The sequence below is a fragment of the Fundulus heteroclitus genome, chromosome 14, assembly GCF_011125445.2.
Source record: "Fundulus heteroclitus isolate FHET01 chromosome 14, MU-UCD_Fhet_4.1, whole genome shotgun sequence".
NCBI classification, from domain to species: domain Eukaryota; kingdom Metazoa; phylum Chordata; class Actinopteri; order Cyprinodontiformes; family Fundulidae; genus Fundulus; species Fundulus heteroclitus.
In genome coordinates, this window is record NC_046374.1 from 29,424,510 (window position 1) to 29,451,375 (window position 26,866).

Consider the following 26,866-nt stretch of genomic DNA (forward strand, 5'->3'; position numbering starts at 1 on the left):
CCAGGAACACATTTTCACATATTTTAATTTTTCCCCCCTAATGTAAACATATCTTAATGTAGCCAAAAAATCAACCCTAAATCTAAAGTTTTTTTTCTAAGTTATTTAACTTATTAATCAGTACATAATATTGAAGTCACTTAATTTTCAAATCGTTGTCTGTAAATGACAGATGTCCCTTCCTCCAATATAACAACCCAAATGTAGAACAGTTTATACAGCATTTAGTTGCAAGATATTTTTCTAGTCAGCTGAAAGTGGCAAAAGACATATTCTGAGGATTGCTCCATCAAAACAAGACTGCAACTATAAATATCTGGAAGATCAAAAATTGACAAATATTACAAAATTAACACTGATTATGCAAATATTAGAAAATATTAGAAAATTACCCACAGTGGCGTAGGAGCTTCTGTCAGTCTGCCCCAGGGCAGCTGTGGCTACACTGCAGCTCACCACCGGCAGCAGGGCGATGGACGAATGACTGAATTTAGCATAAAGCTCTTTGGGGTCCCCTGGACTTGATAAAACACTATACGAGTACAGGCAAATTAGCATTTACAGTGTTGTTAAATGAAAATGTCATTCAGCACAACATTTAATAAAACATGCCACTAAAAGTCTCTGGATGCAGAGAAAAGCTGCTAGAAATAATGATGGTAAACTGTAAGCAGGCCACTCTGAAGTTCTGCCAGCAGGAGGAAGAAGAGGAGGAGGAGGAGGAGGAGGACACAGCTTAAGAATATTCTGGTTGATTATTCTTGGCCGAGGGTCAAGCGTGGCCTCAGGATGAAGCTCAGCGAGGGAGGAGGTAACTCAAAGACGAGAATCCACACACACATTCATGGCCAGGGGTCAGGAGTGTCCTACATACAGTGGTGTGAAAAAGTCTTCCCCCATTTAAGGTTGTTTTTTTTTTATTTGCTTGTTAGTTATAGTTAACTGTTTTAAATCATCAGAAAATTTTAACACCAAACACACATGATTTGTTTTACCAAGGGGAAAAGGGCTATCCAATCAAACCTTGCGCCTAGCCCTATGTGAAAAAGTAATTACTAACCAAACCGATTGTTGCTCTTGGTGGCAACAAGTGTGTGTGATAACTGGGTGAGAGCCTTGTCTAATGTGGATGACCACTCCTTATTGTGGAATATTTTAATTAAGCTACACTGGATTCTTTCATATGCTTGTTTTTACATGATTCTGTTCTTGAATTTCTTTAAATTGGGGAATGAGTTAATGTGTTCTGAGATCTTTAGCTAAACTAATGTAGTCTGGTGGGTTCTGTTTAGGAGATTTTTTAAATCTGCCAGTTAATTTATGATTTATGTAGGAGACAGATATATTTACATATATAGGATACTGCCGGTTTGGATAGTACTTTCCTGTTAAGGATGTGAAATCATAGTTTCAAAACTGCCTTTTGTATTTACTCGGGATTGTCTTTGTCTGACATAATTTGTTTAATAACTTCAAATATTTAAACCTGACAAAAAAAGAAACTGTCTGAGAAGGCTTACATTTTTTTTCTTAACACTCTATGATAAATACTCACAAACCTCAAGGGAAGGATGAGGACTAATGCTCTCACTCTGTAATTTACACACCGGCTTGCAGACTCAGTGGTCCTTGCGTTGTTACAAATACATAAATAGGCCTATTTTGAATCCAGCCCCATGCATTGTCCACCATACACGTGTAAATTAGACCAAACAATAGGTATTATGCACGTGTGGCCTTTTCTCAAAGAGTCCTCTCTGCCACGGCCTGTCCAACAAATTTTACAACCATAATTACAATAAGAGAGCCGCCGCCTCGATGGCAGCTGCCGCTTCCCCGTTAGAGGTTTCCCGGGTAATTATCATGATGAACTTGGCAACGCTCGGGTAATAAATATCGCGAGACACTCACGACCAGCTGCACCTACACAAGGTGGAAGGGGACACACACACGGGGAACGGGAAAACGCAGTCAGGTAGAAGACGGAGGAGCGGCGACCTCACTCACGGGGCGATGGCCGGTGATGACTCGCGTTAAAAACGGTGAATGAGCAACAAGATGAAGATCTGTTTCCAGGCTTCCAGGCAAGGACTAAACCTCCTCTGTGTGACACTTTTCAATGCACAACATCAGGAATACAATATCATGAGGAAAACACAATTATGAGCCACACAAAAAAAACTGAAACCCTCCAGAAACAAAGCTGCAAGAGACCAGCTCAAACCCAATCACTGTGAAAAGGGAACTAAAAGTAGTAAAATGGTATTTAAGTGAGTATATTTGCCCTTGATTTGAGCAGGAAAGTTTAATCTCCTAATAGAATAACTCATCTCCATCATCTTATTTCAAGTGCAACATATCTAGTTATCTTAGACTTAGACATAGACATCTTTATTTGTCATTTTGTATGCACAAAGTGCGTACAGAATGAAATTTCGTTTGCATACAGCTTGAAAAATCACAGTAAATTGCACTAAATTTCAGGATAAAGATGCAGCAGCGATTTATGTAAACAATTGAAATGTAAACAATGTAAAACAATGTAAACAATGCAGGGGAAATAGACAGTGTGCTATTCACGGTATCCAGGAGAGTATTATTAAAAAGTATTATTATCTCATCTTAGGGGTAGAAAAACTCGTTCCATTGGCAGATAATCTTATTTACCTGCTCAAAATCAAGGACAAATACACTCATTTCAATAGTATTTTAGTTACTTTAGTTAGTTTAGTTTAGTTAGTTTCCTTTTTGCAGGGAGATGAAAACACTAAAAAAACCGTCACACACAGAACACTTCAACATGCCAACATGTATTGTGATGATTAATTTATAAAATTAAAATTAAATGTTACAGCAATGGTCGTTCCCATTGCATTCAGTAAAGTCTGTTAAAAAAAACCCAGATAAATTAGCATGATTATTTTGGTTTCTTTGCCATGTTCAATGGACGAAGGCGATGCAACTAGCAAGAAGGCTTCCTCATCAATATACATTTAAATGTTTTTAAAAAGCCTTCAAAAAGTAAGTAGTAACAGCAATCATTTCAAAATATTATTTATAAAATATTTAATGTTTCAGTTTTTCTCATTGGCATCTAAACTGGAGGCTTTGGTGTTAAACATTAAATTGGAGCTTTAATTTCTACCTTACACCAAACACCAATATGTTTATGGGACTGTTAATAAACTGTTATTTTTCTGACATTTAACCCAACAAAATTCCTGATTAAAGTTGTTATAATGTATTAAACCCATTTTTCTTTGATTAACATCACACACAACTTGTTGACTACCATTTAAAATGCACTGCGAAAACTGTCCATCTAACCAAGTCTTACAATCCTTTATCTAGCCAAAAAGGCTTTTTGATCTTGTTTTGAGATTGATATACTAAACTAGAGCAGATGCTGTTAGATTATAAATCTTGAACTTGGTAAAACTTATTATTTTGAGAATATGCATCGTGATTTCAAGAATTCCTACCGAGTGCAAATGTTTTACTGCACTGGCAGATTATTGTTCTTATTTTGAAAAGATCCTCAAAAGATTAAAGAGCCTTTTTTAGCTAGATAAAGGATTGTAAGACTTGGTTTGATGGAACATTTTTGCAGTGTGGGAATGACTTCATGTAAACTGATATTATTCTTCAAAAAAGAAGCAATGATGTTGTATCTGGATATGTCTGGACTACAGCAATTGTTTAGATTTGATGCAGAATTTATAGAAGCTGGATCTGGATTCTGTCCGGCCTGCAACAACAGACATTGTTATAGTCTGCTCATAACATAGAGCTTCTGCACAATGGTGGTAGTCCTAAAGGTATGTAAGGATTGTTGCAATGAGAAAAGACACTTTGACTGTCTCCCATTACCCCTAGACGGGACCGTCTCGTTGGAGAGAAACGAGCTCAGGGCTCCCACTGATTCTTTGTTGTAGTTTCCATTCACTTCATATTTGTGAAATATATTTTTGAAATGAACAAATTTTTCATTTTCATTTGCTGAATTTATCCAACACAGCTTAAAGGTGGTAGAAATGTATGAAAACACCAACCGACCAAATAGGAAAGGGTAAATTGGCGTGCCCAATTAGCTTAACATGGAACTTTTTTTTAGGACAATCAAAGGAAACTGGAGTACCGGGGGGGGGGGGGGGTTATGCTGTGCAGAAGGAGAAGGTGTAAGCTCCGGGCCTTTCATGGTGTAAGGCTGAAACACCATCCCTATTGAGAGGCAACAGCTGTAAATGCGGTACTTGACTTTTACTTACAGTACAGCACCTAAGACTTGTACTTTATTTTGAATTATTACATAAACACAATTTCTTAATTTTTATAAATCAATCTGAATATGTTGTTTTTTTAATGTAATACAATTTTTTTTAATATTTATTTTCTGTTAAGTGGGAGTTGTTCCTCTCCACTGTCTCCATGTCCTTTCTGAGGTTGGCAGATTGCAACATTAAGACTGAATAGATGTACATTCTTTGGCCTTATTTTTTATTATTAATTGGTATTCTTATGTTTTTTTATTAGACTGTTGAGAAATGATTAATTGTTAGATTAAGTTGGACAGGATGTTGTTGGACTGAATGAGAATATTACTGAAATTACACTGGACTCATTTGGGAGTGAATGTTTTTGGATCTGAATTGAATCACGTGGGCTGTTTTAAATTTATTTGGTGTTAATGACAGGTTTGTATTTCAGGCAATCAACCACAATTCTGCACTGCAAAAATAGAACTAAAAATAAGAAAAATTTTCTTGAAATGAAAGTATTTTTCCTTAAATTTAGGCAGGTAAATAAGACTATTTGCCAATGGAATAAGATTGTTGCACTTAGAACTGGAGCAACTAATCTCCATCATCTCATTTCAAGTGCAGTATATCTAATAATCTTATTTTAGGGGTAAAAATACTCATTCCATTGGCAAATAATCTTATTTACCTGCTCAATTTCAGGGCAAATACACTCACTTCAAGACAATTTTACTTGTTTTTCCTTCTCTTTTTGCAGTGTGGCAGATGTTTGGGTTCAATGGTGATTTTTCTGTTCACAGCATTAGAAAGAAAATGTGCGCAAACATAAAATCTCTTAAATTCTGTCGCTGTTTAAACTTTGCTTACCCCCTAAAACAGGCCTAAAATGAATCACACAATAAGCAAAAGGTTAGATGTACTACAGCAGGAAAGGAAAGATCAGTTCAAATCCGAGGAAATCGAAGCAAAGTTTTGGTTTTCATTAGCTTGTCATGACCAGATTTGTCTCCAGCGTGAAGAAACGTGTATCTGAGCTGCCTTTGACGGAGCCCGGCCTGTCGGGGTCAGAAATGAGACATCTCCTGACGTTTTTATTTAGCCGTGTGAATCACTGTAGCGTGCAGCCAAGTTCGCTGTGTGCCTTCAGATTTACCAGCATGTGTTCGTGTGCCGACACGTGCCCAGAGTGAGCCATCTCTGCAGTCACAACACAAGCCCTGGACGGTGGTCAGTGTGGCACAACCGTGTGCATCAAGCTGGAATGTATTCCACTTCCCGCTGATGCTATTACGGACAGCTGGGAAAGAAGGGATTTGGTCGGGATGTTTTCCACATTCAGATTAAGTTCTGAAGTCTGAAATTAAAGGGCTGCGCATGTTCCTCTGCTGAGGGTTTACAGTTCGGGATTAATCTGTGGCCTGGCCAAGCGAGAGAGAAAAAAAACCCCAACAACTTTTAGTCGTAAAACACAGCGAAGGAAGAGAAAGTAAGTCAACTCACCGGGCCTTTTTTCCATTTTTCTCCCTCGACTGCCACATAGTCGAACTTTTGATATCAATATGAGAATCTGTTTCTGGCAGAGCGACTTGTTGCTCTTCGGGCAGGGCTTGCGCTTGCTGGCAATCTGCCGGTTCGCTTGGGGGTCCTTGACCTCCCTTCGCTGGCGAATGAGGGAGCTGGCGAGAGCGGCCATCTTCCCAGCGCCGAGCCTTACCCCGCCTCGCCGGCCTTTGGCGGCTCGGTGGCGCCGAGGTGTCCAGGGGTTCCACGGGCCACCCCCTCCACCTGCTTACCCAGGGCGATGAAGCACCTCTGAGGGAAAGCTGCAGAGAGGACCAAGGCGTCGGGGTGGAGGGTGGGGGGTTCTGATTCGGGACGGTCCAAAGAAATCAGGGGTTAGGTATGAGCCGGGGCAGAAAATCAGGGCGGACACTTCAAAATCCCGTGGAAATGTGATGACGGCTGGCGAAAGAGGCGAAGCAATCGATTCTTCCTCGGTTCGAAGGCGTCGATCTCCTGCTGTGACGTGCCATGTTGCTCTCCTCTCAAAATTCTCCCCAGAGCACCGCCGGCTCCGGCCAAGTTCAGCTTAGCCAAGTCCGAGAGGACACTTGACCACCCGCCACATCGCCGGACCAAACATACATCGGCTCTGTCCCGCTTTAACCTCCTCAGTCCGTTGCCAAACAGAGAAGACACTGTCCAGATATCAAACCCTTCACCTTCTGTCCTTCACCGATGCAGCCCCCTCCATCCGCGACTGTCAGAGCGAGACGAGTAGATGGAGGAGTCCTGCCCGGCCCGAGTTACCAGGTCTGCGGTCTCTGGTGAGCGGAGCGTGCCTTGATTCCTGGCATCACCCCTCCGATCACTTACGCTCTGAGGGAAGAAGGAAAAGAGACACACAACGGCTTGATGAATCCACTACTGCCCAGAGATAGAGGTGACATTCAAAAGCAAAGGGGGGGGGGGGAAAGAATGCAGAGAGAGGGAGGGAGGTGGAGAGGGGTGTCAAAGAAAAAGAGCAGTCAGTCTCTTGCATCCCCCCTCTTTTTCGTCCGATCGGGCTCTCCAACTCTCTCAGCAGAGCGCAGCGCTGTGTCCTTCAGCCGCGCACGCTTCCTCTCGCAGCAGGGGGAGCGAGGGATGAATGAATGTAGAGGAGGAGACCAGATGAGGAGGGTGGGTGGTTAGTAGAGGGATCCTGCAGGTAGCCGTGCCTCACTCTCGTCCGGGGGGGCGGGAGGGGGGGAGTGGGGGGCTCCACCGGTGGCCGACGGTGGTCCGGTGCGGTCGGAGTGCAAGTGGGTCCACGGACGTGTGGAGGAGAGAGTCAACGGACGGGGTGGGGGGGGGGCACCTCTTAGCCTTCTTGCAGGCTGGTGTGAAGGAGGGTGTGCACGTGTAGATGAAGCGGTGCCACAAGGTGAAGGTGTGTGACAGAGGCAGCATGCATGGAAATGTGTGTGTGTATGTGTGAGAGAGACTCGGCATCTCATTCGTCCCTGTTCACAGTGCATTACAGAGTGTACACACACACTCACAAATACACACACACACACACACACACTCTCTTTAATTCATTTCCCTGAACCCTCCTCTTTCTCCTTCCCATTTCTCCTCCCCCTCCGTCTTTCAGAGCCCTCCTTTCACGTCGGAGATATTATGTCCCACCTACCGGCTGGGACAGGGCTGGGCTGGGCTCGGGGGTGCCCCTGCTCCCCCCCACACCACCCCCTCCCTCCACCACCACCACCACCGAGCTCAGAAGTGATGTCGGCTTAAAGAGACAAACTGAGCCAGCCTGTCGGTGCTGCGCTCCGAGAAGGACGCAAAGACGCCGTGGCACAGTCTGTGATATTGCGTCACTGCTGTCACGGACGTCAACGCGCGGGGGAAAAACCCAATTACGCGCCATCAAACGCTGGTGCTGACTGGCTCAACGTGACAGGTAGTCAGATTTGACCGTATAGGAACAAGAACCTTACACAGAAACTCTGGTCTCCAGAGGTCCCGGCTGCTCGGTGCAGGTACAGCTAAAACCCGACTCTCACGTCAAAAATGTGGATGTAGATGTTTTGACCGACATATTTTCTTTTTGTGTTTTTACCAATCATTGATGTTTCATAATTTGTAAAATCTCATATGTAATGTGTTTGAGTGCTTGTTTTTTGTCCAGGACACCCTCGTAAATGTTATTTTAAATCTCAGTGGGTATTTCCATAATAAAGCAACCAAAGTTTAAAACCACACTCAATTTCTTTTGTCTTTCCTCCAAAGTACCAGACTTTCGTGTGCTCTTATAAAGCAGGTATTTAAACATTTTCTATGGATGCTGGATGCTTTTTCCCTAACTTTCCATCCAGTCTTTTGCCTTAGCATGGCTATTTTATCTTAATTAAATAAAGTCAACCACATTATGAATATTAGGTTTAAGATGTGTCATGCTCTTTATTCTCGTCAGTGCTGGCTTGTGTCATTGTCTCAAGGTCTGCTCATAACTTTCACTCCTGCCCTAGGTCTTTGTGCACGATGTGGTTCTATTGACCTCGTTGAGTAAGGACGTCAAACCAGCACTTTGGAGATTTTGTGGCTGAGTGAGGGTGCAATGAAGATTAAAACCTCAGAGCATGTGGATGTGGTCCTCAGACAGGAACAGTCTGCAGAGTTAGTTCTTCAAGAGGAGGAGTTTAAGGATGTTTTCACGCCAGACGCGCAGTTAGGCAGGGAATGCTGAAGTTTCACAATTGCTTTGGGGTCAGTTCACCTTAACTCTGATGTTTTTTTTAAAGCTGCAGTGAAGAACGTTACGCAGCTCATTGTTTCAGAGGCAGCGAGCAATCCAGCATGTTCTGAAGAGGAGACGAAGGTTGCGGTACACAAAGAAAATCGTCACTAATTCTGTCATTAAACAGGTTTAAGGAAGACTTTTTCAGGCAGACCCATGGTCACTTCTTTGAGCAGATGCCTGCCCAAACAGAGTGGGCTATCCGAGGAAACAAACTCTGGACCATTTAAAGCAGACCAGCCAGCTCTAATGTGAAAGCACCAAAATGCCCTGCACACACGACAAATATCCGTCGGAAACGGGATTGTTGTTCCGTTTCTTTTAACGCAACTACATTGCAATGCTTTAATTATGCACACATGACAGTAGCAGAAATGTTAAAAACTCTAGTAGTTTCACTGCCAAGCCACTAGTAGGCAGTATCTTGTAGAAAAGATTACTGGATCAATGTGTGCTTCTGTGCTTTTTGTCTCTCTTGTTGTGTCTCTGCTCTGTCTTCTGTAACCCCCAGTGGGTCGAGGCAGATGACCGTTCATACTGAGCCCGGTTCTGGTTCTGCTGGAGGTTTTCCTTCCCGTTAATGGAGAGTTTTTCTTTCCACTGTCGCTTTATGCATTCTCAGTATGAGGGATTGCTGCAAAACCATGGACAATTCAGACGACTCTCCCTGTGGAGCTACACTTCTTCATGGAGGAGTGAATGCTGCTTGTCAGGACTTGATGCAATCTACTGGATTCCCTTAGATAGGATTTTTTTTGGACCAATCTGTATAATCTGACTGAATTTGACTTTGGAAAGTGCCTTGAAATGACATGTTTCATGAATTGGTGCTATATAAATAAAATTGAATTGAAATGGATTTGAATCTTCTTTGAAACGCAACAACATTCCCATAAGGCTTAAAAAGTTGCGCCCGCTAAATCCCACTGACAACTTGAAAACAAGTTGTTTTCAAGTTGTGCTGTTTCCAGAAGAAATGCCCGTAGTTGTGGTATAGAAGAAAAGTAAAAACACCACAATTTTTTTCCATTTTCACCCACAAAAAGTCTCAAGGGAACCACACAACACTTTCTTGTGAGATACATGGGCCCTGAATAGAGCAACAGGCAAACTGAAGGCACATCTGCGACGATGTGGATGCTCTGATGGCCCGTCCAAGGAGGAGTTCCTCAATATGAGCAACTGCGCCTTTTATTTTCCAATTTAAGAATTGATTCAAGGTCTGAAAGACCTGATTCAAGGGCTGAAAGACCTTGAATCAGTGAAAATTGTACTAAGATTTCTTTACATGTATATCTGTATCAGCCGCCTTAGTTGGCAAACTAGATTTATGCCATTGTTGTATCGTGATTTAGAGACGCACAACACCCTTCAGAGGCCCACAAGTGACCCCCGGGCTTCACGTTGGACACCCCTGTTTTAGCGCCAAGAAAATGACTGGACCTCATGGGGAGACAAGGCTGCACCCTCAGCCCTCATCAATTATAGCTATATTATAACTTAAGGCACTTCAGATTTGTTGGTTTCATATTTCATCCTCGAAGGTCGTTGTGTAATGCCACAAGTGACACCGGCGATTAGCTCGCAGAACGGCTTTGTACGAGACTCCTTTTCTGCCTTACATCAATGTTTCATCTACAAGGGCTGAAACAAACAGCAGACTGGCATCGTCGTTTTATCTGAACCAAGCAAAACGCAGAATAAGTAACACTGACAGGGGTGTACTCAGTAGTACATTGATGGAAGACTGTAATTTATTCAGGATATTGTGCTCAGTCAGGATACAAGGTGTCAATTTTGGAGTTAAACAAGAGCATTAGATTATATTAGCAGCCATAGGTAAAAAAGAAAAAAAATCACCAAGTGCTCCAATGATAAACTGCCCACACAGGCTTTAATAAAAAAGTGTAGATTAATTTCCGCTCTGATGTTATACAAGGTTTACATAAAGTGAGATGACAGCTAAGCAAGAGTTGTCACCCTTTGGAGCAGCCGGCGCTCCCCCTGGGAAGGCAAAAGTAAAGCGATCGAGGGAACCTGTGATTTGTGGCCAGCGGGCCTGGCGCTGCTCCATTTCCTCTCCTTTTCTGCTGGCCTAGTAGAGAGCTGCAAGAGAAAACCCCGCAGGATACCCCCCCCCCCCCTCTTGCCCCCCTTACACACACAAACACGCACTCACCTATGGCAAGTTTCCTGGGCTGTTAAATAACATGATTATCTCTCCTCGCTCCCATGCTTTTCTCTCACACAGCAACATCCATTCTGGGAGGCATCCCACAACACCCACCATGAGAATAAACTTAGGAAACCGACAACGGGGGGTACCAACTTTCAGAGGCGGCCAGGTTGAGGGAAAGAAAAACTTGCGAGTTTGTAGTGAATGAGACAGCGTTGTTCCTTTGGGGGTAAATCGCCACCCTTTGGCGCGGTTAAAACATTCGGTTCCTGTTGGGAACCCAAGCAATCTGGCGGAGTCGCCTCTTACATCGGAACACAAGAACCTAAATATAGACGTCAAATTCACATTTTATTGTCCTCGGCACATGTTTTCTATTGCTTTAACGTGTATGCGGTCAATTAGGACCCATGCCCCCCCCCCCAACCCCAAAGGGAGACTATTGTCCGCAAGGTGCAGGATGCCACTGCATTTTGAATTTCCAGCATTTTGATTACTTCGGGTTCACCCAGAGGGCCATTCATGCAAGACCAGCCGGCAGGTTGTGCCATTTTGTGGAGGGATATCACAGCTGCTACCCCACGGGAGAAGACAAATCAAAGGTCAAGGGGACACTCCTGTCTTAGTTTTACACCAGGAAACAGAACAAGGTGGTAGGGGCGAGAGGGGAGATGGGATACAGCCCTTGCGAAACAAAAGTCTCAGCGAGGGAAGCAGAAGGCAGAGCTTTGGTTTGGAGTGGAAAATATTGACGGAGGCAGACTGGAATGAAGACATCATTCTGCGCAAACTGGCTAAGACACAGAGGAGGGGGGGGGTGCTGGGGGCAGAGAAGAGAAGAGAATCACGAACTCTGGCCAAGACACAGATATACAGAGACAGAAGGACAATGAAACAAAGAGACCCGGAGAGGATTGGATTAGACCTCATCGGCAACGAGGAGACGTATTTTTCTCCGCAAAGTATTTCCAGTCTTCATGCTGCGTAACACGTTCTCTCTCCCCGTGTCTGTTCTCCACAACACGAATTACAAGATCATAATTCGAGGCCTCGTCGGAGTGGCTTCGATCTTCGCGTTCATCCCTTTCGCGCCGTGGCCGTACGTACGCGCTTGTAAATCAGATTTTAGCATCTGCTCCGGAGACGCCGAAAACGACAGAGACACACAGACTATTAGTCAGGATTTGTCATCTCGACGCTGGCAATTGCATGAAAGGGAGCTGAGGGCGCAGATGCGTTATGACTTCATATTTCAGCCAACATTCCTCCAAGTCTTTAGTGTCACAGACAAATATGTCCAATAAAGACGGAAAGCTTGCACTGTAGGTTTGCCAGAGGATAAAGGGAACAAGGTTGAAGCTAACGCAAGAGAGGGAATATGTAGCCGTTCATCGGTCTGTTTGGACACGTTGCTCCGTCTTTAAGTCGAACCCCGTATAACGCCAGGTCTCTGGATACAGCTGTGAATTAGACTCTAAATTACACCTCTGCGGCGCCGCGCTGTTATAGATAATGTAGTAATGCTCTGCTCCCTCGTGCCAGTCAGGGGCCGTTAACTGGCACCAGCCTGAGACAAATGAGCCCCAAATTGGGACTGATACGGAGGGTTCCTCTGCAGGGGACTTTAAATGAACACATAATGCAGGTATCCGCCACTCTGACTTCTCCGGATGCTGCAAATAAAACCCGGTGACAGGGGGAAAAAAGAAAAGAGACCGGACTGGAATGCAGATATATGGTGGGCAGGTTCTCCAGATTATTTTGAGAGATCCATGTAAATGCAGTGTGAAGGAAACCATGTCCATAGTTTGTACACGTTACTACCAACTAACCAGACTTTGTCTTTGCTTTAGAAGGATTTTAACTAGTAGTTCTTGTGGATTTCTGAATTTCTGGTTCATGTCAGTCTGGCTGGCCAGCCTACCCACCCTTGGCATTCTGTAACTAGTAGAAAAGTCTTGGTTAGTTGGCATTTGAAGTTCAATTCTGGTTCCTCCTTTTATCGTTTACAGTCCCAAAATATGAAAATATCAAAAATATGTGTGAATCCAGCTGTATGTTCTAAAGCAGGGGTCTGCAACCTGTGGCTCCAGAGCCGCATGTGGCTCTTTACACCTTCAGCTTTGGCTCTTAAAAACCAAAAATGCGGGAGGGGGGAAATTGGTTAATATTTCTAAATGTAAAGGTAACTTAAAATTGCTAGCTTTAGGATGCATTTAGTTCTGCAATATATGCATAATATTTGCAGAAAGAAAGAAACTAATTATGTGTATAATATTTTACTATAGATAAATGTAGTAACTTTTTGTCAATAGCTTGCAAACAACTTGCTTTTTCATAATTTTGATGCCATTTGCTATAAAAATCAAATGTCCAATTCAAGAAAATTTATTAAACCTAAACATAAAAATACTATTGGTGAAATAATAACTGTTGATATTTAAATTAAAAAATGAAAACAAATTTCCTATTGTATACCATAAAAACAAGCTCTTGTTTCAAAGAGATGTGTAACTTTTGTGGCTCTAAACAAAATTTGTTTAGCTGGATCGAGGGTGAAAATGACTCGGCGGTTTGTAAAGGTTGCTGACCCCTGTTCTAAAGGCTTCAGTTTAAGCAACGATTGTTTAAATAGAAAAATCTGATTAAAATCTTAATCATTTACATGGTAAATTCACATACCAACATGTAGGTATGTTTTTAAACACTTTTTATATCCTGTACCACAGTATGTCATAAAAGTATTTCACTAAACACACCTTGACATCTGATTGGTTAACCTGCACAGCTGCGGACCAATCACCTTTTCCATGGAGGTTTTAGCCTCACTGAGGGATTTTTAGTTGTAAGGCTGAGAGATCAAACACTCTTATGATGTGCAGATGCACATTAATCAAGGAAAATGCATAAAGATGAAATAACCAAGATTAATTCTTCATCTTAAAATAAATAAAGTAATGTAGCGACCTTGTATGTTACAATGATGGGATGGGTTGGTGTGTGTACGGCCTACAGTAAAACAACTGTTGCCTACACCTTATTTGGTGGATATTACAGTAATAATATCCATTATTTAGTTTAGATAAACAGAACTAAATTGTGTTATTTTGTTCTTGCATGAACTCTATTCTTGGACAAAGTGAATTGGTGTTTGAAGAACAGAAAGACTTCTAAAGACACAGAAGTATGAAAACAAAGTCAAACACAGGAAAATAACAGATGAAACTAAGGGGGGAAAAAACTCAAAACTCACTTATTTTCACCTCAAATTACAATCTGAAGCCACCAAAATAAACACACGGCGCTTAGGCAAAACATTATGACCACCCACGTAATACTATTGGCTGGTAATTACAAAAACATGCGTAATTGAGACGTGATTCACCCTAAATGCGTGCATGTATCATTCAAATGCGGGTAAAGGACGTCTGTCAGAGAGAAGCTGGTTGCTCTGGGAAAATGTTTTAGGAGCAGCTCTGCCTTTGACTTTAGTTTCAGAGTTTGAAGATCATGCAAACCCAGGTTTAAAAGCACGTTACACCCAATTCCTACAACTGAACTCCATGTTTTTACTGTAATACTTGGAAATGTCAGATAAAATTCCTATACGGTCCTCCTGATCATTTTAGGCTAGTCCAAAAATCAAAGCTGCACTGCAAAAACTAAACTAAAAATAAGTCAAATTTTCCTGAACTGAGTGTATTTGTCCTTCATTTGAGCACGCAAATAAGATAATTTGCCAATGGAATAAAGTTTCTGCACTTAAAATAGGAACAATTCATCTCCATCATCTTATTTCAAGTGCAGTATATCTAATTATCTTATTTTAGGGGTCAAAATACTCATTCCATTGGCAGCTCATCTTATTTACCTGCTCAAATCAAGGACAAAGACACTAAATTCAAGAAAATTTGACTTCAATTTAGTTCTGTTTTTGCAGTGTGACACTGTACTGTATGCTGGTGAAGATTCTCAGTCATCCAGGTCATGGTCATTCCAAAAAAAAGTAAAAAAACAAAACGATTGAACTTTTTTCCGAAGTTTGAAGATGTTGCGCTTCCTATCCAGAAAGCGAAATGTCTTCAAACTTCGGAAAAAAGTCAAATTGCTTTGTTTTCTAACTTTTTTGGAATGTATTGTATGCTATTGTTTAGTATTATTTACTGCCATAGCAACTTTTTCCACCAATCAATAGCAAAGGCAAGAATTAAGTTTCAAAGCTCCGCTGTGGAGACTGCATTTAAGTAAATGTCTACACTTAGCCAGCGCTACTTCATCATGCAACCTCGGACCTCTGATATCCACTCGTGTAAAAACTGGTTTAGACGATGTGTGTCTGTGTTTAAATCAGTGTGGCAGCTGCCAACGTCACACAGTCCCACACAAAAACACTCCAAAGCTGAAGAAAACTCGCCACAGACAAAGAAGTCAGATTTAAACGGCTGAAGGCTGGAGGAAAGACGAGCGAGCTGACACCCTCCTTAGTCACTGCTGACTTCTTCACCAGCCCATCAGTTGATTTCCTCTGTAATTTGTAACCGTGCGAGCGGAGAACGGTGCATGTTCTGCCCAGCAAGTGATTATCTGAGTGCAGTAAAGCGTCACTTTCTACACTTTTCTGTCTGTACTACAAGACGAGCAACAAGACTGAAGCTCCCACTAATGATTGTGCCAGAAACGGTCCCGGGCTGCAGACTGGAACCATAACGAGTCTTAGCGTCAGCGCAGACAATCTGAGTCTCCACTAAATGGGAAAGAAAAACTGGAGGAAAACATGCGACCTGGAAAAATAATAGTGCAAATGAATCATTAAAACCCCCTCAAACATTTAAAATCGCATTCAGGCCTGTGATCAGTGTTCAAAAACCTCCAACCCAAAACATGTCTTTATCTTCTGTGTCTCTAATTAAATTTTTTACTTTGTTTTTGTGAAGTAAATTACAGTCAGGGAAGAAAAAAAATGTGTTTTTGCTGTTGACAGCAGACAACAGACTAATGTTTAGTTGATATATTCATAGTTCCCTGCTTGCCTTTTCATTGTCCAGCCAGTATACCTTTATTTTTTTTTTATTTTGCCAGTGGGGGTCATACGATCTTCATAAACATCTAAAGTAGCCCAGGACTTCCAGAGGAAGTAAAATTTATGCATTAATGACTCAATGATAAAAAAAAACTGGTGCCTAAACCTAGGGATGAAAAACGCAAAGCAGTGGACACGTAGCAGGCTTTAATGGTCAATGTAGTTCCAACAGCTTAGAGAAAAAGTATAAAATTTGCTGTTAAGATTTGTCCTGGTATGGATGAGCAATTTTGTTTCAGTTTCCAGACTTTATTGCTGTAAGGCCAAAACTCAAGTTGATTTTCTTCTCAACCCTCAATTTGCTGCTGTTTTACCTACAGGTTTTAGACTGGTTTTAAACTGGGTCGGGTTTTTGTGTCAAACAAATCACTGAAACTCTTAACTTTTTGACTTTTGCAAAAAGAATAAACATACAAAACATTCAACATTGCTTCTTCTGCTCCTGCTTGGCTCCATCCTGCCATCTTTTACTATGCAGATGCATATTTCCTTCCTTCAAAGTGAAGTTTCAAAACATCTAATTTTATTGAAAATGCCTGGATTCAATTAAAAGCTGGAGTTTTCTTTCATTAAATTGCCTGTCTGGCAACGTGACAATAAGAATTGTTGTCTTAATGCCAAAAAGAGCCCAACAGATTTTCACCAGTGGAGCCTTACCGCTTTCACCATAGGGCTCCGCTTGTTTTATACATATAAGAAGCTTTATTATAATTTATGCAGGGAATATTTCATGTTATATAAAAAGGTGAAAGAGAAAGAGGAGAGAAAAGGGAGAGAACAATACAACATCCTCAGTCTTAGGTAATCATCTTTGCATAAGAACACATAATTGTAAAGAAAAAGCATATTCATTAGTCAAAGAGTCAGAGTTTAGACCAAAGTTGAATAATTACTGCTGGTAGTTAAACGATTGATGTTCCCAGATGCTCTCCATCCACTTTGACTTCCCTTAAGCTATTTTTCAAAGAACAATGGACAAAAATGTAGTTTTTGATGTGCAAAGTAAAAATGTACCTCAAAAAGCTCTCAGCTGTAACATTAGCGAAAGTTAGTTCTACAGAGGATCGACTTTTTAAAGCCTTGCATTATCATCCTTCAACTTTACAATAATTCATCCATTACTATCACGTAAAATCAAATGTATTTGTGACTGATCATTTCCTCCCACCTCTCAGTAAAATCTCAGTGAAAAAAATAAATCATTTTGTGGCTGTAACGTAGCAAAATGTGGAAAAGTTCAATCAGAGCTGTCAATCAGTCTCAGTTGAAAAAAAAAAGTCACCGCTTATTAACGGTCGTTTTCAATTTAACCATCAAGACAATATAAAAAAAAAGTCAATGTCAAGAGTGCTGCTGCTGTGTAAAACCCCACAGCTGAGTAGCCTGTAAAGTATAGTTAAATAGCAGGTTTGATAAATAACTTTTGGATTGAATCAAGGTGGGAAATTACGCTCTGACACCACACTGTGCTTGAAAGACTTCTACTTTACAACTCAGTGCCTCACAGAAACGACTCGAAGAGCAAAAGCACGTCTGCGAATCAAACCGACTCGAGCAGGATCCCAGCAGCTTCTGCAACAACCGGCTCTACCTCGCCGGCAGCCTCCGGGACAATTTGTGGATTGAGGAACAGACCTGTGCTCTGTTCTGCACTGCTGCCGAGTTTGATGCACGGCGGCAGCGGCGGCGCCATCTGCGATGCAGTCAATCTTTTCAAAACACACACACACACACACAGGAGCCCCACGTCGTAAACATTGTCTCTTTACACGTGGCTCTCCTGCAGAGCCAGCCCTGAATATTCATGAGTGAGCACAATCGCAGACAAGAAGTCTAAACTCATAAGCAGAGGTTTAAAAAACAAAAAAAGAGCAGGAAGAATTAGTTCATACGGGAAGGATTCGACAGGACAGTGAAAACACACAAACAAGACGGGAGGCAGTGCAGCAGCCAGCAGACATCATGTCCCGAGACAGAAATCCGTGGATGAAGAGCGGACGACTTGAGAGGAAATGAAAGGGGGAGATGACAAAAACAGAAGGATGAGGAGAGAGAAGCTGACAAGGGGCCCACGATGAGAGCCATGAGAACCGACAGAGAGCAGGGGAGGAAGAATATGCGAGCGGCTTTGAATCCTCAAGGAACCGAAGCAGTGAGGAGGAGGAGGAGGAGGAAGGCTGACCCGTTGTCTTGTGGAGCAGACAATCCCTCTGCAGCTCCGAGACCCAAATCAGCTCCTCATTCAGTCACTACATCATAAATGTGTTTTTTTTACATACGCTCAGAATAATGGCAGAAGTGGGACATCCACTGCACTCTCGGCAAAGTTTATTCAAACCTTTTTTTAACATACTACCACATGCCGTCTTACATCATACGTAGTACAGATGCTCCTCTTTTTAAAGTTCCTGATGTTCCACATCAAACGAGAAAAATCACGTTTTCTGCTCCTTTAGAATTGCCTTCAAATCACTAAGCTAAGCCGCGTTAATGCACGGGCTTACCTGGGTCCACAGCGTTACCTTTTTCAGGTTACTGTGATGAATTTAGGAGGACCCAAGAAATACCCGAAAACAAGTGAGTACAAAAATAATATCAGTCTTTATTTTGACGCTGCGGCTCGGTCCCTGGTTCGGCTCGCACTCTGCGACTGGCCGCTCCTGAAGGCAGAGTCTCAGGTTAGTGACCAGCAGATATTAACAGGCTTGTTAGAGAGAAGTGAGGTCACTAACCTGGACGTGCTGAGGGCAGAACTCTGACTCCTTGTTACGAAGGCGTCCGAGAGAGGGTTATCCAGGGCTCTTTTGTCCAGGTCCGGTCCAGGTCTTTGTCAGGGGGAAATCCGTTTAGTTCAGGCAGCGGTCTCCAAGGGGGAATCCAATAGAGCGTCCAGGTCCAGGTCCAGGTCTTTGTCAGGGGGAAATCCGTTTAGTTCAGGCAGCGGTCTCCAAGGGGGAATCCAATAGAGCGTCCAGGTCCAGGTCCAGGTCAATCCAGAAGGCACAGACAGAACAGGGGGGGCAGGCGAACTCGTTTACTCACGGACAGGCTGGGGTCGGAATCACGGTGAGGCAGTCCAAAACTCTGAGGCTGACAGGCAGGACCCAGGCAGGCAGACAAATCCAAAGGGGCAGGCAGGTATCCAAAAAACAGAGGCAGAACAGGTCGAGAGGCAGACAGGCAGACAGGAATTACAAAAATGCTGGAAGCGCTCACCGTATGGCTAGAGACGTTCTGGCACTGGAGGCTACGAGGAGCAGAGCTTTTAAGCAGCCAGGGTGGAGACAGACACAGGTGTGCTGATTGCAATCAGCAGCTCCAGTGCCAGAAACGTTACAGAGCCCCCCCCTCAAGGGCGGATTCCAGACGCCCCAGGTTGGTCTGGATGGGCTCTGTGGAAATCCCTAATGAGGGATTTGTCCAAGACGTGGCGAGCCGGAACCCACTGTCGTTCCTCAGGACCATAACCCTCCCAGTCGATGAGGTACTGGGTGCCTCGACCCCATTTACGGGACTTAAGGATCCTCTTCACGGTGTAAACCGGAGAGCCATCCACAAGGCGGGGGGGAGGTGGGGGCGTGGTGGTGGGAGACAGACTGGAGGTGTTGACAGGCTTGATACGGGATACGTGGAAGGTGGGGTGAACCTTCATGGTTGAAGGCAGACGGAGACGGACCGCCACTGGATTGATGATTTTGATGATGGGAAATGGTCCAATAAAGCATGGCGCCAGCTTCTTGCTGTCCACCCTCAGAGGAAGGTCCCTGGTGGACAACCAAACCCTATCTCCCACTCGATAGGTTGGAGCAGGAACCCGCCGACGATTGGCTGCACGGGACTGACTCTGAGATGCGGCGAGTATGGCCTTCCTGGCCCTTCTCCAGGCTCGCCGACATCTCAGAGCAGAAAGACGGGCGGACGGGACTCTGGACTCAACCTCTTCAGTGGTAAAAACTGGCGGTTGGAAACCGTAAACCACATAGAAGGGAGAGAGGCCAGTAGAGGAGGAGGGTGTAGCGTTTATCGCATGTTCCACCCAAGGTAAGTTCTGCGCCCATTTAGAGGGGTCTGCCTGGCAGAAAAGGCGGATCTTCGTCTCGACCTCCTGGTTCATCCGTTCAGTTTGTCCATCTGACTGGGGGTGGAAACCGGAGGAGAGATTTACAGAAATCCCCAGCATCGCACAGAACTCCTTCCAATAACGAGCCACAAACTGGGGACCCCGATCTGACACAATGTCAGAGGGCAGGCCGTGCAGCCTGAAAACCTCCCTGGCAAGGATGAACCCCATCTCCTTGGCAGAGGGAAGCTTGTTTAAGGGGACCAGATGGACCATTTTAGAAAAACGGTCAACCACCGTGAGGATGACCGAGTGACCGTCTGAGGAGGGGAGACCCGTGATAAAGTCCATAGAGAGGCTGGACCACGGTCGAGGAGGGACTGGGAGAGGATGAAGCAAGCCAGAAGGGGGACGACGAGACACCTTAGCCTGGCTGCAGGAGGAACAGGCTGCGACAAACTCCCCGACATCTCTGACCAGAGACGGCCACCAGAACTGAGACCTGATGAGGCGAATGGTCTTGCTCACGCCTGGATGGCCGTATAACCGGGAGCTGTGACAGAACTCTAGCACCTTAGATCTGAGTTCAGGAGGGACAAAGAGCCTGTCCTTGGGGCAGGCTTCGGGCATCTGGACAGAGACGAGGGATTCCCTTACCTCCCTCTCAAGTTCCAGGCGGGAGACCGCACACCTCACAGAATCCGGCAAGATGAACCCCCGTTCCTCCTCCGGATCCCCCTCGTTAGCCTCGAAGACCCTTGACAAGGCATCCGGCTTGGTGTTTTTAGACCCCGGTCTGTAAGAGAGGGTGAAACTGAACCGACTGAAAAATAGTGCCCACCTGGCCTGCCTGGGGTTGAGTCTTTTTGCTGTCTTGAGGTACTCCAGGTTGCGATGATCAGTCCAGACTAGGAATGGTATCTTGGAGCCCTCGAGCCAATGCCGCCACTCTTCAAGGGCCAGTTTAACTGCCAGAAGTTCACGGTTGCCCACATCGTAGTTCTGCTCAGAACTGGATAACCTCCTGGAAAAAAAAGCACAGGGGTGCACACGACCATCCTCCCCCTGCTGGCTGAGGATGGCTCCGACTCCAGAGCTAGAAGCATCCACTTCTACTATGAACTGCTTCTCAGGGTCAGGAGAAACGAGGACCGGGGCTGAAGTGAACAGCTCTTTAAGGCGCCTGAAAGCCTTGTCTGCCTGTTCATTCCACATAAACTTAGTTTTACAAGAGGTGAGGGCGTGGAGAGGAGAGGCTACCTGGCTGTAGTTTTTGATAAACCTCCTATAAAAATTAGCAAATCCCAGAAATCTCTGGAGTTGCTTACGGTCCACCGGAGTAGGCCACTCCGTTACGGCCCGAACCTTGGCTGGGTCCATGGCAATCTGCCCAGGCGACAGAATAAACCCAAGGAAGGAGGTAGAAGTAGTATGAAACTCGCATTTTTCTGCCTTAACGTAAAGTTGATTTTGAAGGAGGCAGAGGAGGACAGAGCGGACGTGTTGCTTATGAGAAGCCAGGTCCTTGGAATAAACGAGAATATCATCAAGATAAACGAAGACGAACCGGCCGATCATGTCCCCAAGAACCTCATTAACCAGGTTCTGAAAGACTGCTGGGGCATTAGTTAGGCCAAAAGGCATCACCAGGTATTCGTAATGGCCGGTGGGGGTGTTAAAAGCGGTCTTCCACTCGTCTCCCTCCCTAATCCGGACTAAGTGGTAGGCGTTGCGGAGGTCCAACTTGGTAAAAACTTTAGCCCCTTGGACCTGGTCAAAAGCAGAGTTCATCAAGGGAATAGGATATCGGTTTTTAACCGATATGTCATTCAGGCCCCTATAATCAATGCAAGGGCGGAGGGAGCCGTCCTTCTTTTCAACAAAGAAAAATCCCGCCCCAGCTGGAGAGGACGACGGGCGGATGATGCCTGCTCTTAGGGACCCATTAATGTAGTCCTGCATGGCCTGGGATTCTGGAGGGGATAATGAGTAAAGGCGGCCTCTGGGTGGAGCGGCGCCTGGTAACAGGTCGATCGCACAATCATATGGGCGATGAGGAGGTAAACTCGTGGCCTTGGCCTTATTAAAGACCTCCTTTAAATCATGGTATACGGAAGGAACTCTGGACAGGTCCGGGTAAAACTCGTCTGCTTTACCTTCGGGAGAGCGGGGAGGGTGAGCAGAGGACAGACAGGACTCGGAGCACGAAGAGGCCCAACCCGTAATCTCGTTACGCCTCCAATCAATCTGGGGGTTGTGTTTGCGGAGCCAGGTAGCGCCCAGGATCACTGGAACCTGCGGGGAGTCAATAACCATAAAGGTGAGTTTCTCCTTATGATTACCTCCCAAGGTCATCTCCACCGGCTCAGAGACGAGGCGTGATTGGTTGAGCTCGTGCCCATCCAGGGCGAGAACACTGCGGGCTGAAGAGGCGTTCTGTAGTGGGATGTTAAGCTTCCTGGCCAGGCCCTCGTCCAGAAACTCAGTGTCGGCTCCTGAATCAATAAAAACCGAGAGCCTGTGGGACTGTGAGGAGAAAGACAAGGTAGCAGGAATTAAACGGTTAGGTGGGACAGCAAGCTTGGTGTAGCTCAGTAGGGATGCCCCACCCCCTACTGAGCTTGGTCTTTTAACGGGCAGTTCCGGACTTGGTGGCCCACCCCTCCACAGTACAGGCAAAGTCTCTGCTGTTGCCTGCGCTGGTACTCATCCTTGGTTAGGCCCACCTTACCCAATTGCATGGGCTCTGGCTCTGAAAGCTTGGGCGAAACTGGTGACGTAACAGGGGAAGGAGCCGAAACTCGAGGGGGAACAGAAGACGTCGAACGACGTTCCCTTCGCCGTTCCATGAGGCGGAGATCCACTCTGTTAGCCAGCTCCTCGAGCTGCTTCAGGGATTTAGGGTACTCTCGAGTGGCAAGCTCATCCTTAATCTTATCGTTGAGCCCAAAAATAAAAACGTCCATAAGGGCATACTCGTTCCAGAGGCTGTCGGCAGACAACAAATGAAAATCAATAACATAATCTGCCACAGACCTATCTCCCTGTCTCAGGGTCAGAAGCCCCCTAGAGGATTCCCGGCAGGGCAGCAAGGGACTGAAAACTCTAACAAGCTCCGTGGAGAAGTCATGATATGAGTGGCAGATGCGTGAGTCATTTTGCCACTCGGAAGTTCCCCACAACCTGGCTTTGCCGGCTAGCAGTGAAATCACGTACGCTACTTTGGACCGGTCTGAAGGGTATGAGGAAGGTTGCAATTCAAAGTGTATCTCACACTGTGTGAGAAAAGCCCTGCAATGTTCTGGATCACCGGAGAACATTGCCGGCGGGGAGAGACGGGGCTCCGACGAGGATGACGTCACCGGAAGTGACGGAGGGCCAGAGGAAGCGGCTTGCGGAAGTGAAGGCTGCGTGCTCCCCTGAGTACGAAGATGGCCTAAAATCTCCGAGACGCCGGCTTCTAATTCAGAAATGGATTTCTCTACCCCCGCGCGCCACTGGGTTTCGGGTACAGGGTCCATGTTTGGCCAGAACGTACTGTGATGAATTTAGGAGGACCCAAGAAATACCCGAAAACAAGTGAGTACAAAAATAATATCAGTCTTTATTTTGACGCTGCGGCTCGGTCCCTGGTTCGGCTCGCACTCTGCGACTGGCCGCTCCTGAAGGCAGAGTCTCAGGTTAGTGACCAGCAGATATTAACAGGCTTGTTAGAGAGAAGTGAGGTCACTAACCTGGACGTGCTGAGGGCAGAACTCTGACTCCTTGTTACGAAGGCGTCCGAGAGAGGGTTATCCAGGGCTCTTTTGTCCAGGTCCGGTCCGGGTCTTTGTCAGGGGGAAATCCGTTTAGTTCAGGCAGCGGTCTCCAAGGGGGAATCCAATAGAGCGTCCAGGTCCAGGTCCAGGTCTTTGTCAGGGGGAAATCCGTTTAGTTCAGGCAGCGGTCTCCAAGGGGGAATCCAATAGAGCGTCCAGGTCCAGGTCAATCCAGAAGGCACAGACAGAACAGGGGGGGCAGGCGAACTCGTTTACTCACGGACAGGCTGGGGTCGGAATCACGGTGAGGCAGTCCAAAACTCTGAGGCTGACAGGCAGGACCCAGGCAGGCAGACAAATCCAAAGGGGCAGGCAGGTATCCAAAAAACAGAGGCAGAACAGGTCGAGAGGCAGACAGGCAGACAGGAATTACAAAAATGCTGGAAGCGCTCACCGTATGGCTAGAGACGTTCTGGCACTGGAGGCTACGAGGAGCAGAGCTTTTAAGCAGCCAGGGTGGAGACAGACACAGGTGTGCTGATTGCAATCAGCAGCTCCAGTGCCAGAAACGTTACAGTTACAGAAAAATTAAACTGGTCAGTTTCTCTGTCAATCCCCTCAGATGCAGGTCTGTGGCTGCTGATTGTCCTAAATTAAAAGCTGCTCACACGGGCTCACTTATGATCGGGGGCTCTCAACTCTGGCCCAATGATGGTCTTTATTTTATTTAGAGATCATTTGTCCCATTTTGGGGCTCTGTCTAGAATAAAAATATGTTTTATTAGACTAAAGCGGACAGCTGGAATGGACTCAGGACGGTGGGGTTCTGGAGATGAGCGACGATCAGAGTAAATTGTATTTTTTCCAGAAATCTGCTTTAATGGGATTTGATTGTAAAAGCAGCAACCAGGTGCTGATAACCAAAACCAGTTGATGAACTGATTTTTCACGGTGTTATCAAGTCTATAAAAGTAGATGTTTTGGCATTTTTCTGGTCTGGAACATGCCATTCCCTTTAGCACATTGAATTGAATTGAATTGAATTTGAATTTGAATTGAATTTGAATTGATATCTTTATTTCGAACATGCAGGAGAAAGTATATACAAATAAAACTAAAAACTGAATACTTTATTGCCGATTAATCACTATGGGAAGGGTTACATGGTTATTTGCAGAAGTCCTTTGCTGCACCGTATAAAGGTTCAGCACAACTTCGCTTTGCAGAGTTGCAGCTGAACGAACAGCAACACTTCTGGAAAAAGGCCCTTTGGACAAGCAACACCAAGGTACAAATTTCTGGTAGTAATGCACATCGCTAAGTTTGGAAGAAACCAAATGGTTCAGGCTTGGTTTGCAGCAACAGGACCTGCACTCCTTGCAGTCATTGAGCGGACCATGAACGCCTCTGCAAGCCAAAGCATTCAGTCATGCAGACTTTATTGCCGCTAGAGACGGGTCTGCATTCATCAAACAGGGTCTTCTTAGTTTATCACAAAGTGCTTTTGGATCTCTCCAAAGCTGCTCACTTGAATCCTGCAGGTAAACTTGCCCCTTGTACTCCAAACTGATTCGGCTCTGACTCGACCATAGAGGAGCTGTCAAGTTGAGATAAATAGATTACACATATAAAACACAGCAAAGTGATTGCACTTTTAACACCCCCCAAACCCCCACCCCAACATTTACCAATGACATCTTTTAGGAAATTGTCATTAAAAGCTTTAATCTCCAATTAACATTCTGTGCTCGCCAAAGTATTAAAACGGCCCATCAGAAAGAGATTACGGCGTGCACACCTGGGAAATCTAACAGAGGCACAGTTACAGAACGTGCTCTCGTCTTTTTAGAGCACACATATGGAAACTTTGCAACACTTAATTAAAAGTGTTCACAGCGGAGCTCCCGTCAAGACCCGACGCAGGGATAACCTAATAAGGAGAGCAACTAAATCTCAACGCACGTAAAACATAGGAATCATTAAAAACAAAGCGCCTGTAAACAACACACAAAGGTATAGCAGTCTAATAAAATATGTATTTCCCTGTTTAAAAGCCACCAGGTTCAATTTAATCTCCTGGGATTTCATGTGAAACACACAAAGTTCTTTAGAAGTGGGAAGCTTCTAGTGGAGGTCTAAAACCCGAGACACCACTTGAGGATGACAGGAAGCTTTTTAAGAGACCTTAAGCACCTGTGCGTGTCAAAGTTTGAGTTTATGTCTTAGCTTAGGTTCTTTTTTGGTTTGGGTTCTATCTTAGTTTTAGTTCGGTTCGTTCTAGTTTCTGTCTCAGGTTGTTTTTTTGTGTTCATTCTGTTTTGCACTTTACTTCTCAGTCATCAGCTCAGTTCACCTGCCAGTCTGTTTGCCTGCCACGCCCCTTTCACCAGTCACTGACCAATCAGTTCGGTTCAGTCCCCACCTGCCCTTTGATTATTTCCACCCGTCACTGGTAATTAGCACTCTGCTCTGTTCACCTCCATCCTTAAACCCATTTCAGTTCACTCCACTTTGCCAGATCATTACAAGCCATTCGGTGAGTTTTATCAAGCTTTCATATTTCCAATTGAGCTGATGATATAGACTCGACTTGCCTCTGGATATTCTGAACCAGCCTGATCCCTGTTACCTGATTTTGCTGCCTGTTTCTGCCTGCTAACCTATGTACCAGACGCAGCCTGTTTCTGGACTATCTGGGATTGCCTGACCCATGTCTGTTTAACTTGCTAGCCTGTGCATCGACCTGGACTTGCGATCTGACCACCGAGCCTGCCTGAACCCGTCTAGCCGGACTGCCTGTCTGTTTTCAACCATATCTGTCTTATGTAAACCTTCTTTAGATTTACCGGCTTGTCTGGTTCGAATATCGGGCCCTCCAACAGTCCCAGACACGCAGAACAACGACGAACAGCATCCCACTGCAAAAGAAAACTCAGTTTTTCTCCTTGATCTTTGCATAGAACTAGGGCTGGACAATATATATTTTTAAAAAAGGATATTGATAAAATAGAAATCATATTGTTCGATATTGACAATTATCGACAAATTCAAAACATATATTTTAAGTGCAGCCCTGGTCATTTAATGCTGTTGCTTAAGGACCTATTTTTAGATACAGAAGACACGAACACTGAATTCAAACTCAACCCTTTATTCAACCAACATTTTACTCGCTGAATGTTGAAGGGGGCGGAGCTTGGTGATTGAGCGTTCCTGGGTCTGCGTTGTGATTGGTTGGGCCTACA

The 26,866-nt window shown here is 44.7% G+C and overlaps 1 protein-coding gene across 1 annotated transcript in view; it reads right to left on the reverse strand.

Moving 5' to 3' along the window:
* Positions 1-7,082, reverse strand: part of LOC118565947 (fibroblast growth factor 11-like) — an 80,632-nt gene extending 73,550 nt beyond the window's left edge. The window contains exon 1 of the mRNA XM_036147053.1: positions 5,760-7,082. Coding sequence (XP_036002946.1) covers positions 5,760-5,952 — 193 coding nt within the window. The 5' untranslated portion in view covers positions 5,953-7,082. The remainder of the gene's footprint in view (positions 1-5,759) is intronic.
* Positions 7,083-26,866: the final 19,784 nt, after the last annotated feature.